Raw genomic sequence first — 17,975 nt, forward strand, 5'->3', positions numbered from 1 at the left:
AGAGTTATTTCCAGGTCAGCCTAGACCAGAGTGAGACCCTACCTCGAAACCCCACCCCCCCCCCAAAAAAAAAAACCCAAAACAAAACAAAACAAAAAAAACCTTGGGTTTTTTCCAGGTAGGGTCACATTCTAGCTCAGGCTTAAAAAGATTAATTTTTTAAAACTGATTTGCTCGACTGTGTGTGTATTCACCAGGGTCTCTTTCTGCTGCAAACAAATCCAGCTTTATGTAGGTGGTTGGGGAATTGAACCTGGGTTGGCAGATTTCTGAAGCACTACTGAGCAATCTCCCCAGTTTCCATACTTGGTTTTTAATTTTTAATTAATTTTAAAATTTTATTTATTTGAGAGAGAAGGAGAGGCAAATAGAAAATGGGAGTGTCAGGTCCTCCAGCCACTGCAAACCAACTCCAGATGCATGTGCCACCCTGTGCATCTGGATTTACATGGGTCCTGGAAAACTGAGCCTGAGTTCTTTGGCTTTTCAGGCAAGTGTGTTAACCACTATGCCATCTCTCCAGCCCCATACTTTTTTTTTTTTTTTTTTTTTGAGGTAGGGTCTTGCTCTGGCCCAGGCTGACTTGAAATTCACTGTGCAATTTCAGGCTGGCCTTGAACTCATGGCAATTCTCCTACCTCTGCCTCCCTAGTGCTGGGATTAAAGGCATGCGCCACCATGCCCGGTCATACTGTTTTTGAAGGTAAGACCAACAGACTGGACTTTTAAAGCTGGGAATTGGTGCACCAGGGCCTCTAGACACTGTAATCAAACACCAGGCACATGTGCCACTAAGTGTGCACATACAACTTTGCGCTTGCATCACCTTGTGTGTCTGGCTTATGTGGGATCCAGATAGTGGAACATGGGTACTTAGGCTTTGCAGGCAAGTGCCTTAACTGCTAAGCCATCTCTCCAGCTCCCCCTGTACATGTTTTATATATCATTCTATCTTATACTTATCTGTGAATTTGTGTGTGTGGATGTGTTTATGGATTTGTTTTGATGACAAAAGATTTATTTAATTGAATTAAATTTTTGGTTTTTTTTTTTTTTTTTTTTTTTTTTTTTTGAGGTAGAGTCTCATTCTAGCCCAGGCTGACCTGGAATTCACTTTGTAGTTCCAGGGTGGCCTCAAACTCACAGCAATCCTCCTACCTCTGCCTCCCAAGTGCTGGGATTAAAGGCGTGTGCCTTCATGACCAACTGAAAAATATTTTTAAAAATATTTATTTATTAGAGAGAGGGGGTGGGGGGAACCCCAAGGCCTCTAGCCACTGCAAACAGACTCCAGATGCATGTCTCACCATGTGCATCTGGATTTACATGGGTCCTGGAAAACGGAACCTGAGTCCTTTGGCTTTTCAGGCAAGTGTGTTAACCACTATGCGATCTCTCCAGCCCCATACTTTTTTTTTTTTTGAGGTAGGGTCTTGCTCTGGCCCAGGCTGACTTGGAATTCACTGTGCAATTTCAGGCTGGCCTTGAACTCATGGCAATTCTCCTACCACTGCCTCCCTAGTGCTGGGTTCTTAGGCTTCACAGGCGAGCACCTTAACCACTAAGCCATCTCTCCAGCCTGCTATGTAGGTTCTTTATTGTTTTGCTGAACACTTGTTTCTCCTTTGCTGATATTAACAGAAACCCTGTTGATTGACCTGTCCGGTGTTCCAGTCTGGAATTCCCTCCTTGGTTGTCTATTTCCATGCCTTCTCCCAACAAAGGACACTAAGTGGCCAAGCTTGGGTTGGTGTGAACGTGGCCCAGCAGCACAGGGTTAGGAGTGCCTGACCATTTGCTCACACAGAGAAAGAATCACTGGCAAGCAGGGCCCCGTGTGTGGCAGCGGCGGAGGCTGCCTCCAGGAGGGCGCGCACTCCAGCCCCTCACTTCCAAGCTCCCGAGGATGGCCAATGAGCTCTCCGTGGCCGAGCTCCAAGCAGAGGCCGGATGCTCCATCTGCCTGGACTACTTGAGTGACCCCGTGACCACTGAGTGTGGCCACAACTTCTGTTACTCCTGCATCCGCCAGTGCTGGGAAGGTCTACAGGAAGTCTTTCCCTGTCCCACCTGCTTCTCCCATTGCAGTGGTCAACTCAGGATCAACACTCAGTTACGCCAGGTGGTCAGTGTTGTCCAGCAGCTGCCCGTCTCGGAGAACAACATGAAGCAGCTGTGTGAGAAGCACGGGGAGGCCCTAGACCTCTTCTGTGAGGAGGACCTGGAGCTGTTGTGTCCCCAGTGCCGGCTCTCCTCCGACCACCAGCATCATGACACGCTGCCCATCAAAGAAGCGGCCATGCGATACAGGAGGAAGCTAAAAGGCTACGCCGAACGTCTGCAGGAGCAAATCAAAGAGATTGAAATACAGTGTGAGTTGCAGGTTTTTAGATCTATGAAGGTCAGGTTAAATATGAGAAATTGGAAGAAGGCGTCAAAATCAGAATTTGAAGAACTTAAGCAGTTCTTGGATAGGGAAGAAGATGTAATGCAGGCCAGGCTACATCTTGACGAGAAGGATATTAAAGAAAAACTAAAGGAAAACAGAAACCTCCTGTCTGCCCACGTGGCCACAATAAGGAATATGGTGAGTGATATCAGAGAGAAGTGTTTGCAAGCAGACATGGATTTCCTGAGAACTGCCGGATGTATTATCAATACCTACGAAAGCATACAAGTGCCGGAGGTTTTCTCATACGAGTTAAGAAAGGAGAGTTGCCGTCTCCCTCCACATTATTGTAGCCTGCAAAAATTGATCAGCACGTTTCAGGTAGACGTGACATTGGACGTTCAAAATGTGCCCCCTGACGTTGTCATCTCCGAAGATCGGAAAAGTATGAAATTAGCAGAGGAAACAAACGCATCCCCTGTCCTGCCTCCTTACTATGTAACTGTCCCGGCTCGGGAGGCGTTGAGAAGTGGGAGATACTTTTGGCAGGTGGAGGTGCGCGGCTCGGGGAAGTGGCGCGTGGGTGTGTGCTACCAGTCGGTCCGCTTGGGCGGTTTCACGGCTCCGGGCGACGGCGGCAGCTGGCAGATCCAACAATCCACCAACGTGCCCGGGGTAGGGGAGGTGAGCCGGGTCGGTGTGTTTCTGGATTCTGAGCTTGGGGACGTAGCCTTTTATAATTTGAACAGTAGATCCTGTCTGTGTGTTTTTACGGACACATTTACAGAAGACCTTGTCCCTTTTTTCTCTATTGAATGTTCTTCAAAATCTCTTAGCATCAGCATTGTCAAGGGGGAATGAACTGCCTGGGTGACTGTCGTCTGTGTGGTGTTTTTAGAGGGTACTGGTAATAAAGGTTCTAATTGCACTTTGCTGTGTGAAATGGTCCTGGATTCTCGCTTTTTTCCGCAGCGTTGACAGCAGCCTGGGTGCTCCTTCTACAGCCCAAGTGGAAGGCAGGAACTCCCCTAAACCCAATGATCTCCCTAAAAGTTCCATCTCGTTTTTCCTTGCATCTATTTGGTAACCAACCACGTTGCTCTCCCCACAACCTGTCACTTTGAGTAATTTGCTTCATATCCCATTTTTTTTTCCCTCAAGGTAGGATTTCACTCTAACACAGGCTGGCCTTGAACTCACAGTCATCCTCCTCCCTAAGCTTCCTGTTTATGTCCAGTTTATTTTCTCTTTAAGGTCAGGTCTCATGTAGACCAGTTCAGGCAAGAGTGGCTGGCTTCTCCAGAAAACAGGCACGCCACTATTGCACCAGTTGATACATTTGGCCTGTCTGGCCAATCTTAAGGCTTGCAGGGTCCACTTCTGTTTAACACTGTTGAGGCCTTTTCTCTTCCAAAGGGCTGCATGTAGCATAGTTCTTTCCAAGGTGTGTGTGTGTGAGTGTGTGTGTTTGTGTGTGTGCGTCTGTGTTTTGGAGGTAGGGTTTCACTCTAGCCCAGGCTGACCTGGAATTCACCATGTAGTCTCAGAGTGGCCTCGAACTCACTTTTCAGCTTCCTGTCAGCTAATCGGGAAGGCTACTAGCTCAGCTCCAGCTGGATTTCTCCCACCCTTTCTAGAGGTCAGCCTGGGCTAGAGTGAGACCCTAGTTCAAAACAGTTTGAGATTGAGTGTGATAGAAAGAGGTGGATTGAATGGGCATGCCATGGCCTTTAGCCACTGCAAAGCAACTCCGGACGCATGCATCACCTTGTGCATCTGGCTTTACGTGGGTACTGGGGAATCTAACTCTGGTCTTTAGGCTTTGCAAGGCAAGCGCCTTAACCACTGAACTATCTCTCTAGCCCTACTTTGCCCTTAATAAAAACAAAAAGGAGCCAGTGTGTGGCACACACCTTTAATCCCAGCACTTGGATGGCAAGGATCACTGAGTTCAAGGTCACCCTGAGACTACATGGTGAATCCCAGGTCAGCCTGGACTAGAGTGAAACCCTACTATGAAAAACCAAAAAAAATAAAATAAAAAATAAATAAAAACAGAAGAATGCTGTATACAATACACATTGATTCAGTGAAGAAACCTCCAAAAACATCACGCCCATATTGATTCATTAATAGAAAACAGGTCAATGGAACTATTGTCCCTCCCTTGTGTTGGAAATCAAATTCAATACCTCACACATGCCTGGCAAGTCCCCACCCACCCCATGGGTGACATTATAATCCATCAGAGCTATCATGGGAGATATTGGGGCCCCGACTGTGGAGAGACAGCTGTTATGCTCGGATGGGTGACGGGGCCGGCCTTACAGGAGTCTGGGATGGTGGTGCAGCAAGCTGCCCTGTTCTGTCCAGGCTGGCGGGGTCACCTGCCATGGGGTCTCAGCATTGCCTTCCTGGCTGCTGGGGGAGACTGGAAAGCTGTGGCCTGTCACAACTGGGATGCTCCTGTGTTCATGTTCCCAATAGCTGGGAGTGTCAATGCACACCCATGTAAGGGAAGTCACCGGGTGTGTGGTGGGGGTAATGGAGTACTGCGTCAAGAGTGAACACACAGCATGCACGAGGCTGCGGTGCAGAGTCCTACAGTGCTTCCTGAGCGTAAGGCTGATGGTCCCAATCCCAGCAACGCACAACTTGGGCCAGGTGGGGGGTATATACCTGTAATTATAGAACCTGGAAGGGAGAGTCAGAGCCGGGTGTGGTGGCGCACACCTTTAATCCAGAGGCAGGAGGATCGCTGAGTTTGTGGCTACCCTGACACTACATAGTGAATTCCTGGTCAGCCTGGACTAGTGAAACCCTACCTTGGGGGAAGGAAATTCAGGACTGGGTGGAGCGGCGTAGGTGAGCGACCGGGTGGCGTGCCCTTTGGCGCCTGAGGCCTGGGCGGCGAAGACCGACGGGCCTCCCTCCGCCGCCGTCCTGCACCGTCGCCTTCTTGCAGGCGTCCGAGTGACGGGCCCGGTGAGCAGGAGCAGGAGCGGCCTCGGTCCTCGCTCCCGCCGCTCTCCCCTCCGCGCTCTCCCTCCGGCCCTCTTGGTCTCGCTTCGGTCTCCCTCCCTCGTCCGCCCCGCCCGGCCGTCCTCCCCTCCCATCGTGGCCCCTCTGGCCGCCGCCCCGAGCTGAATTTCCCTTGGCTGCTGCAAGCCAAGCCGGGGTTGGAGCGCCTGCAGGCGGGTCACGGCCATTCCTGGGAGGGCAGGCCGGCCTCCCTGCAGCCGCCTGCCTGGACATGACGTTTGCACGAGGTCTGAAGAGGAAATGTGATCAGGAGGAAGGTGGGGAGGGCTTTGCCAGCGTCCCTTCCTATAGTCTGCAGCGGCAGTCGCTTCTGGACATGTCCTTGGTCAAGCTCCAAGTATGTCACATGCTGGTGGAGCCCAACCTCTGCCCCTCTGTCCTCATCGCCAACACAGTCCGGGAGATCCAAGAGGAGATGAGCCGGGATGGTGTGTGGAATGGGATGGTGCCCAGAATGCAGAACCGGCACCTCTTGACCGCCTGGTGTCTACAGAGATCCTATGTCGCACTGTGAGGGGCCCGGATGGGGAGCACCCTGCTCCTGAACTGGAAGAAGGCCCCTTGCAAGGCCCAGCTTCTGAACTTCCCACAGTCAACTCAACACATGGGCCAAGGAACCCTCAGAGTAGCCAGCCTTTGGGAGATGGACAGCCCTCAGGAAAACAGAGGAAGCTTTCAGAAGTCATTGGACCAGATCTTTGAGACGCTGGAGAACAAAAATCCAAGTTCTGTAGAGGAACTTTTCTCAGATGTGGACAATTCCTACTACGACCTGGACACGGTATTGACACGGTATTGAATGATGAGTGGCACCAAGCCGGGCATCTGCAACGGGCTGGAGGGCTCTGCTGCAGCCGCCCCACCTCCCAGCTCCACCTGCAAGGGAAGGCTCCTGACAAGGACAAGGTCATGCATCCTAAACATCATCTCACTTGTACTGTACCCACACCCACACACAGCCAGGAACCCATTCCTGCTCACTTGTTGATTTTAAAAATATCTTGGGATGATTGTTATTAGCAAGGGCTATAGCTGCTAGGCCTGTCCCACTCTCTGGGAAGGGCAGAACAGAAGCTGTCACCAGGAACTGGAGCTCACTGAAGGCTTCTTGGGCCTGGACCAGGTGACATTCACAGCCCTGAGCTCATTTTCCCTGTTGCGTCAGGGTGGTGTCACATAGGGATGGCAAGCCACAGCTGAGTCCAGTCCTTTTTTAAAGTAGATAGATGACCTTTCTAAAATTAAGTTTTCTATGTTTTGACAATATTTTTACTTAAGATATATATTTTTAAACTTTTTATACTTTAGATCTTTTCAACTATTTTTTTAAAAGTATATTTTTTCTACAAACATCCTTTGCTGCTATATTACAAACATTTACAACTTAAAAAAGTAAACCTGGTTTAAGGTTAAATTTGGAATTTTTTGTTTGTAATGATCTTTTCTACACTCCTGAGGCAACAGTGTACGTGTGTTTGGATTTTTCTTCAGTTTTGTGTGGGACCCTGCTCCGCTCCATCATGTTCCACATTCCAGGAGAGTGGGATGGATTAGAGTCAGAGGCATGCACAGCTATCTATCCTACCCTACTTCCCTCACTATGTCTGCTATGCAGCCTTGTTCTCCTGGACTTCATTGTGCCTGATGGCTTTATTTATGCCTATTTATATGTAAATGCCACCGAAGGTCAAAAATCTGCCTGTTGGTCTTCAGACTGGGGTCTCAGGTGGTACCTTCTATTTGATTCCTAGAATGGCCCTGTACTGGTTGTCAAGAGGGGAGGCCAAATGTGCAGACAACATCCAACACTATGTGTTTCATGCCAGGGAAGCTGCTGGGTAGCAAGCATGTGTGCTTGGAAAGCAAGTATCCCATGCACCCTTAGGCTGAATAATGCCTGTGCTTGCACCATTGAATTGGTGCTAGAACATTTTAAAGATACACTTGAGTTTAAAATGAAAAGGTCTGAACTGTATTCATTGTATGGCCCCTTGATCCTGGTGTGGCTACACCAGCTGCTTGTACTTCCAGAGGGTCCTTTTGCCTGCTCAGACGTTGGACTCTCCCATGTCCATGTTGCCTGCTTTTCTTGACTTCCCTATTTCTGAACCTCAAAGGTTTGTTTCTTGCATATGGCCATTTTTTAAAAAAAATACCAACAATGTAAACCTCACTTTATTAAAAAAGAATTATCCCACAAGCAAGAAAAAAAAAAAAATTCAGGACTGGAGAATTAGCTTAGCAGTTAAGGCACTTGCCTGCAAAGCCATAAGGACCCAGGTTCAATTCTCCGAGACCCATGTAAAGCCAAAGAGATGCATGCATCTGGAGTTTGTTTGCAATGGCTAGAGGCCCTAGTGTGCCTATTCTCTTACATGCACATATCTGTCTCTATCTTTCTCTCAAATAAAAATTTAATAAGATTCAAAGTTGGAGGATTTCTGTGAGTTCAAAGCCACCTTCACACTACATAGTAAATTCCAGGTCAGCCTGGCCTAGAATGAGACCTTTAAAAAAAAAAAAAGCTGGGCATTGTGGTGCATGCCTTTAATCCCAGCACTTGGGAGGCAGAGGCAGGAGGATCGCCTTGAGTTCGAGGCCACCCTGAGACTACATAGTGAATTCCAGGTCAGCCTGGGCTATAATGAGACCTTACTTGAAAAAAGAAAAGTACCACAATAGATTTAGTTAGCATTTGTTCTTTTATTTTTATTTATTTGCAAGGAGAGAACCAGAGCCTCTTGCCGCTGAAAACTAAGTCTAGATGCATGTGCCACTTTGTGATCATCTTACCTCTCTTTAGTGCTGGGATTAAAGGCACGTGCCACAACGCCAGGCCAGTTTTTCTGTCTTAATTGAGTAGGATTCTCTGCCCGGGCCTATATTTCCATGTCCTGGGGAGACTGAGGCAGGGAAATTGCTTGGGCCTGCCTTCGAGTATGTGTGCTAAACCACCTTAATCACTGAACTGCCCCCTGGGCTCCATTACTATTACTTTTTTGTTTCTGAGGTGGGGGTCCCACTCTAGCCCAGGCTGACCTGGAACTCAATCTGTCCTTAGCATTGTCCCAGGCTGGCCTCAGAGTCACAAGGAACCTCCTCTATCTTCCTTCCAAATGCTGGGATTAAAAGTGTGGGCCATCACACCTGGCTTTACTAACATTTTAAAAGAGAGACCTCTTTCTGGGCGTGGTGGCACACGCCTTTAATCCCAGCATTTGGGAAGCAGAAATAGGAGGATTGACATGATTTCAAAACCACCCTGAGACTACATCGTGAATTCCAGGTCAGCCTGACCTAGGGTGAGACCCTATCTCGAAACAAATAAACAAAAAACCAGTTCTCTTAGCTGGGGATGACGGCCTATACCCTTAATCCCAGCACTCAGGAAACAGAGGTAGGAAGAGTTCCTGAGGCCACCCTGAGACTACACAGTGAATTCCAAGTCAGCTTGGGCTACAGCAAGACCCTACCTTGAAAAACCAAAAAATAAAAAAATAGGAGCCAGGCATGGTGGTGTATGCCTTTAATCCCAGCACTGTGAGGCAGAGGTAGGAAGATTGCTGAGAGTTCAAGGCCACCCTGAGACTACCTATTGTAAACCAGATGCATGAGGTGGCACATGTGTCTGGAGTTCATTTGCAGTGGCTGGAGGCCCTTGCCTACCCATTCTCTCTCTCTCTCACTCTCTCTCTCTCCTCTGTCACAAATAAATGAAAAAGTAAAAATAAAAAGACCTCTTATGCCTGGCATGGTGGCACACACCTTTTTAATCTCACTACTTAGAAGGCAGAGGTAGGAGGATTGCCATGAATGAGTTCCAAGCCACCCTAAGACTACATAGTGAATTCCAGTCAGTCTAAGCTAGAGCAAGACCTTATGTCAAACCCTCTCTCTCCCCCCACCAACAAAAGACCTCTTATATCTCAAAGATACACCAGAACTCATGGTGATCCTCTGATCTCTGCCTCCGAAGTGCTGGGATTAAAGGCATGCGCCACCCTGCCCAGCTTCTAGCCATTTTTTTATATAACGTTAGGCTATATAGCAAGATATTGTCTTTAAAAACAACCCCCTAGGCTAGGAAGATTGCTCAGTGGCTAGTGACACTTACAAAGTCTGTTGGCCCTGGTTCAATTTTCCAGCACTCACATAAAACTAGACGCAGGGGCTGGAGAGCTGGATCAGTGGTTGAGACACTTTGTGAAGCCTAACATTCTGGGTTTGATTCCCTACTATCCACATAAAGCCAGATACACAAAGTGGTGCCTTCATCTGGAATTTGTTCACAGTGGCAAGAGGCCCTGACATGCCCATTCTCTCTGCCTCTTTTCTCTCTTTGCTTGCAAAAAAAATAAAATATTTAAAAAAAATAGACTAGCTGACAGAAAGCTGGAAAAAGCTATACTGCATGCAGTCCTATGGGAGACAGAAGTCATCAGTGAAGATAAACCACAGTGGACACTGCAAGCCTAAAGTTTGGCCAACCAGGCCAAATGAGCAATAGTGGCATGTCTGTTATGGGGTAAACCAACTACTCTCTAATTGGACTGGAGGCCCACTCCATGAGAGGGAATACATGCCTGATACTGAAAACCTATTAAAGGGAAGTCATGAGCCCTAGGGTGTAACACCTGCTGGTGTCTGCCTTAAATGCACATATTATGCTCAGCAAACTGCCCAGTGAGAACTTTTTAAAAATTTTGAATTTAAAATTGTAATTTATTTATTCATTTGAAAGATAGAGAATAGGTGTGCCACAGCCTCCAGCCACTACAAACTCCAAATACATGCATCACTTTGCATCTGGCTTATGTCATGGGTCATGGGCAATCAAACTTACGTACTTTGGCTTTGCAGGGACTAAGCCATCTCTCCAGTCCCATTTTTATTTATTTGAGAGAGAGAGAGAGATGGGTACACCAGGGCCTCAAGCCATTGCAAACGAACTCCAGATGCATGTGCCACCTTGTGCATCTGGCTTGTGTGGGTCCTTTGGCTTTGCAGGCAAGCACCTTAACCACTAAGCCATCTCTCCAGCCCATGGTGAGCACTTCTCCCAATGTTCACACCCATAAATTAAGACTACTCCCACTTTTAGTTAGAGAACCTTCTCTTTTCAGATGGTGGTGACCTTGGGATGACTCAAAAGGCATCACGGTGCTGAGAAGTGATAGAGGAGTGCTCAGCATTGAATTATCTCTATCACACCTTCCAAGGCTCAGGGTCCATTGCAGAAGAGGTGGCAGAAAGAATGTAAGAGCCAAAGGAAAGGTAGGACTCCTTAAAACGTGCTCCTCCATACACAAAGTGGCCTGGATATCTATGACCTCACAGTGCCTGACACTACCTACACAAGACCATCCCAATAGGAGGAAAAGATAACATCAAAATAAGAGAAACTGACTGAGAGGGGGGAGGGGATATGATGGAGAGTGGAGTTTCAAAGGTGAAAAACATGAAAAACAGTGAAACTATATATTTATTTTTTTTGTAATTATTTTATTTAAACAATTATCAAACGTATTTAAAATTGACAGAAGTTTGCACATGATGCAGTTTCTGTCCATCCTTCAACTAGATTTCCCCCCTATGTTAAAACTGCATAACCATGGTGTGTTTAGCTCGTGACCCAACTAACATTTGTATACTATGAGGCATGTACTTTCGTTGGGTTTTCCAATTTTGATGATTTGTTCTCTGTCACCTGGAATGTCTCAAGTGCTAATGAAACTGGTAAATGCATACGTAGGCAAGTCAAATATGCTCATGCTCAAAGTTGTAAAATTACCGTCTTCAGAGTTCCATGATGTGCTGACTGGGCTAATTGAGTTGCTTAAAATTACATTTTTATACTCTTAAAATTTCAGAAACACATGGCAGTTGATGTCCACATCTATGAATCCACAGCACCTGTCATTATTAAAACAAAATGAAAAGCATAAATTTCCCTTACTGGCCTAAGTTATAGAAGTGTTCGTAAAAGCTGTTAGCTGGGCATGATGGCTGAAGAAATCCCCAGCTTTCAGAAGGCTTGGAGGCCACTTTGGACTGCATGGTCAGTTTTAGGACAAGGTAGGGGAAGGGCAGGAAAGGCGATGGAAGGGATGTGGAGGAAGGCAAGGGAAGGGAAGAGGAGGAAAGCAATGTCACAAGGAGCTCATCCTTCTGTCACTGGAAGGACAGAGGTTTGGAATCCTCTCCAACGTGGAAATAAGGCCTCAGTGCTTCTGAAAACTTATCCCTGAAAGAATGGATGTGAGTCCTGTCACTCAGGTTGTAGAAGAAAATCACACCCAGCTCGTAGTCCAGGTAGATGCCAATCCTGCTGGGCTTCTCGGCGAGCTCAAGCGCGACGGAGACCGTGTGCTCAGCCACGTAGGCGCCGCCCCGCCGCCGAAGCACCCAGCGGCGACTCGGGCGCCCGTCCCCGTCCCCAGCGGGGTCCTTGCAAAGCCCCACGGCCCACTCGGGCTTGTCGCCCACCCGCACCTCCCAGTAGTGCCGCCCGGCGCCGAAGCTCTGCGCGCCCAGGACGGCGGCGGCGGCGGCGCAGCGCTCGGGGCGCGCTGGGCTCCCGGGGCCGCCTCGCCCGGGCTTCAAGCAGCAGCGCACGGACTTCCTATCCCCGGAGACGAGCAGGGGAGGAGCTGCCGTTTCGGGATCCAGAGTAATCGCTTCGCGAAACTTCTGTCTAATTGCCTGCAGCGTGGAGAACCGGGGAGGCAGGCAATACCCGTGCCTCGTGAACTTGAATAGATAGAAGGCGGGGGGCTGCACGTCCTCGCACCTGCGGAAGAGGCTCCCGACGCCCATCAGCAGCTCCACGTCGGGCGTCACGCTCTTCTCCGACGCCTCGGCGAGCAGCGCTTCCATCGCCGACACGTGCTGCGCGAACCGCCTCGTGCAGCCGCGCAGCTTCTGCACCATCTCCCGCTCCTCCCTCCCCAGCCTGGACAGCACCGCCTGCTGCTCCCGGTCCACCAGCTGCTTCAGCTGCTTGCACTCGGAGCACAGCTTCGTCCTCTCGCTCTCCATGGTCTCTTGCAGCTGCGCCTGGCGTCGGGCCTGAGCGGCGAGCGCATCCTGAAGCTCCGCCACTTGCCTGTTCAGAGCCTGCATGTAACCGTGGAGCCTCGCTCGGTGCTGGGAGGCGGCTTCCTCGATGAGCCTCACGGGGTGGCCCCGGTGGGCCGGCAGCCACGGGCACAGCGCGCACAGCAGCTCCAGGTCCTGCTCGCAGAAAAGGGTCAGGGCCCGGCCGTGCTTCTCGCACTGTGGCTTCTCCTCCTGGGTCTTGCTCAGCTGCCCGTGCAGCTGCCTGGCCCTGGCAAGGATCCGCCGCAGCTGCAGGTTGCCCGTGAGCGGGCTCTTCTGGCACTGGTAGCGGCACACGGGACAGGGGAACCTGCCTTCCAGATCTGCCCAGGACTGCGTGATGCACGTGGAACAGAAGTTGTGGCCACATTCGATCGTGACAGGGTCTGTCATTTCACCCAGACAGATCTGACATTTGGATTCTGCCTGGAGATTGGCCAAGGCCTTTTCCAGCGCCATCCAGCTGGGAAAGAAGGCCTGCACTGAAGTGGGCTTTCTTCTGACCGACACTGGGATACCTTCCAGGGACAAGCAGATTCACTCTCAGATTGCACCGGTAGCCAGAGTGATGTCTTGACAGCACAGGAAGTGACTGGCCCCTGTGACAGTCTGTCCAGTCGAGTTCCACCCAAACTGCAGCTGGTCTCAGTCCGATTCCGTAACCGACTGAGTACGAAGCCACGCTCAGCACCTCCTTGGGTCAGCAGCAGTCACCGCTGGCAAGTGCCTACTTGTTCCTGGAAGAGGACAAAATATTCCTTCACTCCCTTAGTGGCTAAGGCGCTTGCCTGAGAAGTTTACGGACCCAAGTTCGATTCCCCAGGACCCACATAAGCCAGATGCACAAGGTGGTGCATGCCTCTGGAGTTCATTTGGAGTGGCTGGAGCCCTGGTGCACCCATTCTCTCTACCTGTGCCTCGCTCTTTCTCTCTCCCTCTCTGTCAAATCTCACACATACACACATATATACACACATTTATATACATATACACTTACAGCCCCCCACCCCCCCGAGGTAGGGTCTCACTCTAGCCCGGGTTGACCTGGAATTCACTATGTAGTCTCAGGGTGGCCTTGAACTCATAGCAATCCTCCTACCGATGCCTTCTGAGTGCTGGGATTAAAGGCGTGCATCACCACACCTGGCTGTTTTTTTTTTTTTTTTGAGGTAGGGTCTCACATTAGCCCAGGCTGACCTAGAATTCACTATGTAGTCTCAGGGTGTCCTTGAACTCACAGCGATCCTTCCACCTCTGCCTCCTGAATGCTGGGATTAAAGGTGTGTGCCACCACGCCCTGCTACTTTCTTCTTCTTTAAAAAAAAAAATTCTTTATTTATTTGAGAGCAATAGATAGAGGCAGGGAGAGAGAGCAAGCAAGGGAGCATGGGTGTGCTAGGGCCTTCAGCAGCTACATGCAAACTCCAGATACATGTGCCACCTTGGGCATCTGGCTTATGTGGGTACTGGGGAATCAAATCTGGGTGTTTTGGCTTTGCAAGCAAGCACCTTAACCATTACATCATCTCTCCAGCCCTCTTTTTTTTTTTTTGATGCAGGGTTTCACTCTAGCCCAAGCTGACCTGGAATTCACTATGTAGTCTCAGGGTGGCCTTGAACTCACAGCAATCCTTCCACCTCTGCCTCCTGAGTGCTGGGATTAAAGGCGTGCACCACCACACCTGCCTAATATTTTTAAAAATGTAAGTTATTTATTTTGAAGAGGGAGAGAATGGGCACACCAGGGCCTCCAGCCACTGCAAATGAGCTCCAGATGTGAGCGCCCCCTTGTGCTCTGGCTTATGTGGGTTCTGGGGAATTGAACCTGGGTCCTTTGGCTTGCAGGTAAATGCCTTAGCCGCTAAGCCATCTCTACTGTCCCTCCAGCCCTCTTTTTTGGATTTTAATTTTTATCTATTATTTTTTTAAAGATTCATTTATTTATTTATTTATTTATTTATTTATTTGAGACAGAGAAAGGGAGAAAGAGAGAGAGAAGGGGCACGCCAGAGCCTCCAGCCACTGCCAACAATCTCCAGACACATGTGCCTTCATGTACCTCTGGTTTACGTGAGACCTAGAAAATAAAACCTGGGTCCTTAGGCTTTTCAGGCATACACCTTAACCACTAAGTCATATCTCCAGCCCTTATTTTTTTGGGGGGGGGTTGTCTCACTCTAGCCCAGGCTAACCTGGAATTCACTATGTAGTCTCAGGTTGACCTTGAATTCACGGCAATCCTCATACCTCTGCCTCCCGAGTGCTGGGATTAAAGGCGTGCGCCACCACACCAGTTCAAGGCTCGATTCCCCAGGACCCATGTGAGCCAGATGCACAAGGGAGTGCACACGTCTGGAGTTCTTTGGCAGTGGCTGGAAGCCCTGGTGTGCCCATTCTCTCTCTCTCTATATATACATATATATATATATATATATATATATGTATATATATATATCTTTCTCTCTCTCTGTCGCTGTCAAATAAGTAAATTAAAAAAAATAAAAAAAAGTTATTTTCATTAAAAAAGAAAAAAAAAACCCTGTAAACTGGAACTAGAGAGATGGCTCAGCAGTTAAGGCACTTGTCTGCAAAGCATAATTTTATTATTATTATTTATTTATTTGACACAGAAAGAGGCAGATATATATATATATATATATATATATATATATATATATATATAGAGAGAGAGAGAGAGAGAGAGAGAGAGAGAGAATGAGAGAGAATTTGGGTGCACCAGGGCCTCTAGTCATTGCAAACTAACTCCAGATGCATGTACCCTCTTTTGCATCTGGCTTACCATTGGATCCTGGGGAATTGAACCTGAGTCCTTTGGCTTTGCAGGCAAGAGTCTTAACCTCTAAACCATCTCTTCAGCGACCTCCTCTCACCAAAAAATCCTGAAAACCTGGAGGCTGGAAAGATGGCTCATCCATCAAGGCACGTGCCTGCAAAACCTAACTACCTGGGTTCAATTCTCCAACACTCACATAAAGCCAGATGCACAGAGTGACACATGAATCTGGAGTTCATTTGCAGTGGTTAGAGGCCCTGGTGCTCTTATTCCCTGTGTCTTTCTTCCCTTGTAAATATATAAAAAACAGGGCTGGAGGGATGGCATAGTAGTTAAGGCATTTGCCTGCAAAGCCAAAGGACCCAGGTTTGATTCCCCAGGACCCACATTAGCCAGATGCACAGGGGGCATACACATCTAGAGTTTGCTTGCAGTGGCTGGAGGCTGTGACATGCCCATTCTCTCTCTCTCTCTCTCTCTCTCTCTCCCCCTCTTTCTCTGTCAAATAAATAAACAAAAATAAAATATATCTTAAAATATAAAAAATAAAAATAAGTAAACACAAGCTGGGCGTGGTGGCACACACCTTTAATCCCAGCACTTGCACTTGGGGGCAGAGGTGGGAGGATCTCCATGAGTTCAAGGCCACCTTGAGACTACATAGTGAATTCCAGGTCAGCCTGGGCAAGGGCGAAACCCTATCTTGAAAAACTAAAATAAATAAATAAGTAAACAAAACCTTGATATCCAGGAAGGGTCAATTCTCCCAACACAAAGCCACAATAAAGAAAGGATGGGCTGGGCATGGTGGCACACACCTTTAGTTCCAGCAGTTGGGAGGCAGAGGTAGGAGGATCGCTGTGAGTTCGAGACCACCCTGAGACTCCATAGTGAATTCCAGCTCAGCCTGGGCTAGAGTGAGACCCTACCTCGAAAAACAAAACAAAAAAAAAAAAATCAAAAAAAAAGAAAAAAGAAAAAAAGAAAGGATGGGGGGCTGGAGAGATGGTTTAGTGGTAAAGGCAGTTACCTGCAAAATGCAAGGAACCAGGTTCAATTCTGTGGACCCCATATAAGCCAGATGCACAAGGTGGCACATGTATCTGGAATTTGCATGCCCAATCTCTCTCTCAAGTAATTTTGAGGCAGAGTCTCATTCTAGTTATTTCCCAATAACCCTGAACTTATTATATATACATACACACACACACACACACACACAAACACATATAGTAAGACATTACTATAAACTGTCCTTTAGATGGGATTAGTGACACAGGCCTGTAATCCTAGTTATTGGGGAGGTTTAGAAATTTCAAGGCCTCGGGGCTGGAGAAATAAACGGCTTAGAATTTAAAGGTAATTTCTTGCAAAGCCTGATGGTTCAGGTTTGATTTTCCAGTACCCATGTAAAGCCAGATACACATGCATCTGGAGTTTGTACTGGCAAGGGAGGCCTTAGCATGTCCATATTCATACACACTCCCTCAAAAATTTTCAAGAAGAAAGTAAACCAGGTGTGGTGGTGTATGCCTTTAATCTCAGCACCCAGTAGGCAGAGGTAGGATTGCCATGAGATTGAGGCCACCCTGAGACTAGTGTATTCCAGGTTAGCCTGGGCTAGAGGGAGACCTTACCTTGAAAAACAAACCAAAAAAAAAAAAAAAAAGGAAGTAAGTTTAAGACCTGCCTGTGCCATTGAGTAAATTCAAGGCCAGACTTGGCAGCTCAATAGGTTCTCAAAAGTCAAAAGGTAAAAATGGGGTTAAGGGCGAGGTGGGGTGAAACACTCCTTGAATCCCAGCACTCGGAAGGCAGAGGTAGGAGGATTGCTGTGAGTTCAAGGTCAGCCTGGAACCACAGAGTGAGTTTTAGGTCAGCCTGGGCTACGGTGAGACCCTACCACAAAAAAGATCTTGTGTGGCAGGGGGTGGGGGGATTAAGATGTAGATCGGGGGCTATCACTGGACCAGCAACAAGGTCTGTATCTCCAGCACGGGGTGGGCCGGCGGAGTGGAAATAGGGCTGAGGATGTGGGGCTAGAGTTCACTGGCACAACAAGAACTTGGTTCAATCTTCATTATGTCAAAAAAAAAAAAAAAGTTCATCCAGGCATGGTGGCGCACGCCTTTAATCACTGCGCTCAGGAGGCAGAGGTAGGAGGATTGCCGTGAGTTCGAGACCACCCTGAGACTACAGAATGAATTCCAGGTCAGCCTGGGCTAGAGTGAGACCCTCGAAACAAACAAAACAACACAAAAACAAACGTCCTTCGAGGACTGTTCCAAACTTATTCAGATTTGTGGGTCACATTCTCCTGCAACTCTGACTGTCCACATTGTGCAGGCCATGAATGGACACCCTCGGTGCAGCCCTGAGCGCGGAGTGACAGGGATCTTGGCCAGGTTTCTGGGTGTCCTTTTAAACTCTGAGTGTCTATAAACCAGCCCGAGGGGCAGATGAAGGGACAGGGACTCCACACAGGGCTCAGTGCTGTTTCTCCAGATCACCACCTTCTCACCAGCCCTCCCTCACTGCCCCCAGCTGGGCAGAGAGCAGCAGCGCCCAGAGAAGGGCCAGATCTGGGTTCGGCTACTTCAGCCTCTGGACCAATGTCACGGAAGAGCTTGCCACCACAACTACCGTGCATTT

At 48.5% G+C, this 17,975-nt stretch overlaps 2 protein-coding genes and 1 pseudogene across 2 annotated transcripts; 2 read left to right on the forward strand and 1 right to left on the reverse strand.

Annotated features, from left to right (window-relative positions):
• The first annotated feature begins 1,906 nt into the window (after positions 1-1,906).
• LOC123453679 (putative tripartite motif-containing protein 75) lies at positions 1,907-3,367 on the forward strand. Its single transcript, XM_045131292.1, has 2 exons — positions 1,907-3,073; positions 3,362-3,367. Exons 1-2 carry the CDS (start codon positions 1,907-1,909, stop codon positions 3,365-3,367), a joined length of 1,173 nt encoding a protein of 390 aa, XP_044987227.1.
• Positions 3,368-5,598: 2,231 nt separating this feature from the next.
• On the forward strand, positions 5,599-6,419 carry LOC123453680 (annotated as a pseudogene).
• A 5,183-nt stretch (positions 6,420-11,602) lies between these two features.
• Positions 11,603-12,988, reverse strand: LOC123453681 (putative tripartite motif-containing protein 75). Its single transcript, XM_045131293.1, has one exon. The coding sequence runs from the start codon at positions 12,986-12,988 to the stop codon at positions 11,603-11,605; it is 1,386 nt and encodes a 461-aa protein (XP_044987228.1).
• Between the last annotated feature and the right edge of the window lie 4,987 nt (positions 12,989-17,975).

Source organism: Jaculus jaculus, chromosome 12 (genome assembly GCF_020740685.1).
Source record: "Jaculus jaculus isolate mJacJac1 chromosome 12, mJacJac1.mat.Y.cur, whole genome shotgun sequence".
NCBI lineage: Eukaryota > Metazoa > Chordata > Mammalia > Rodentia > Dipodidae > Jaculus > Jaculus jaculus.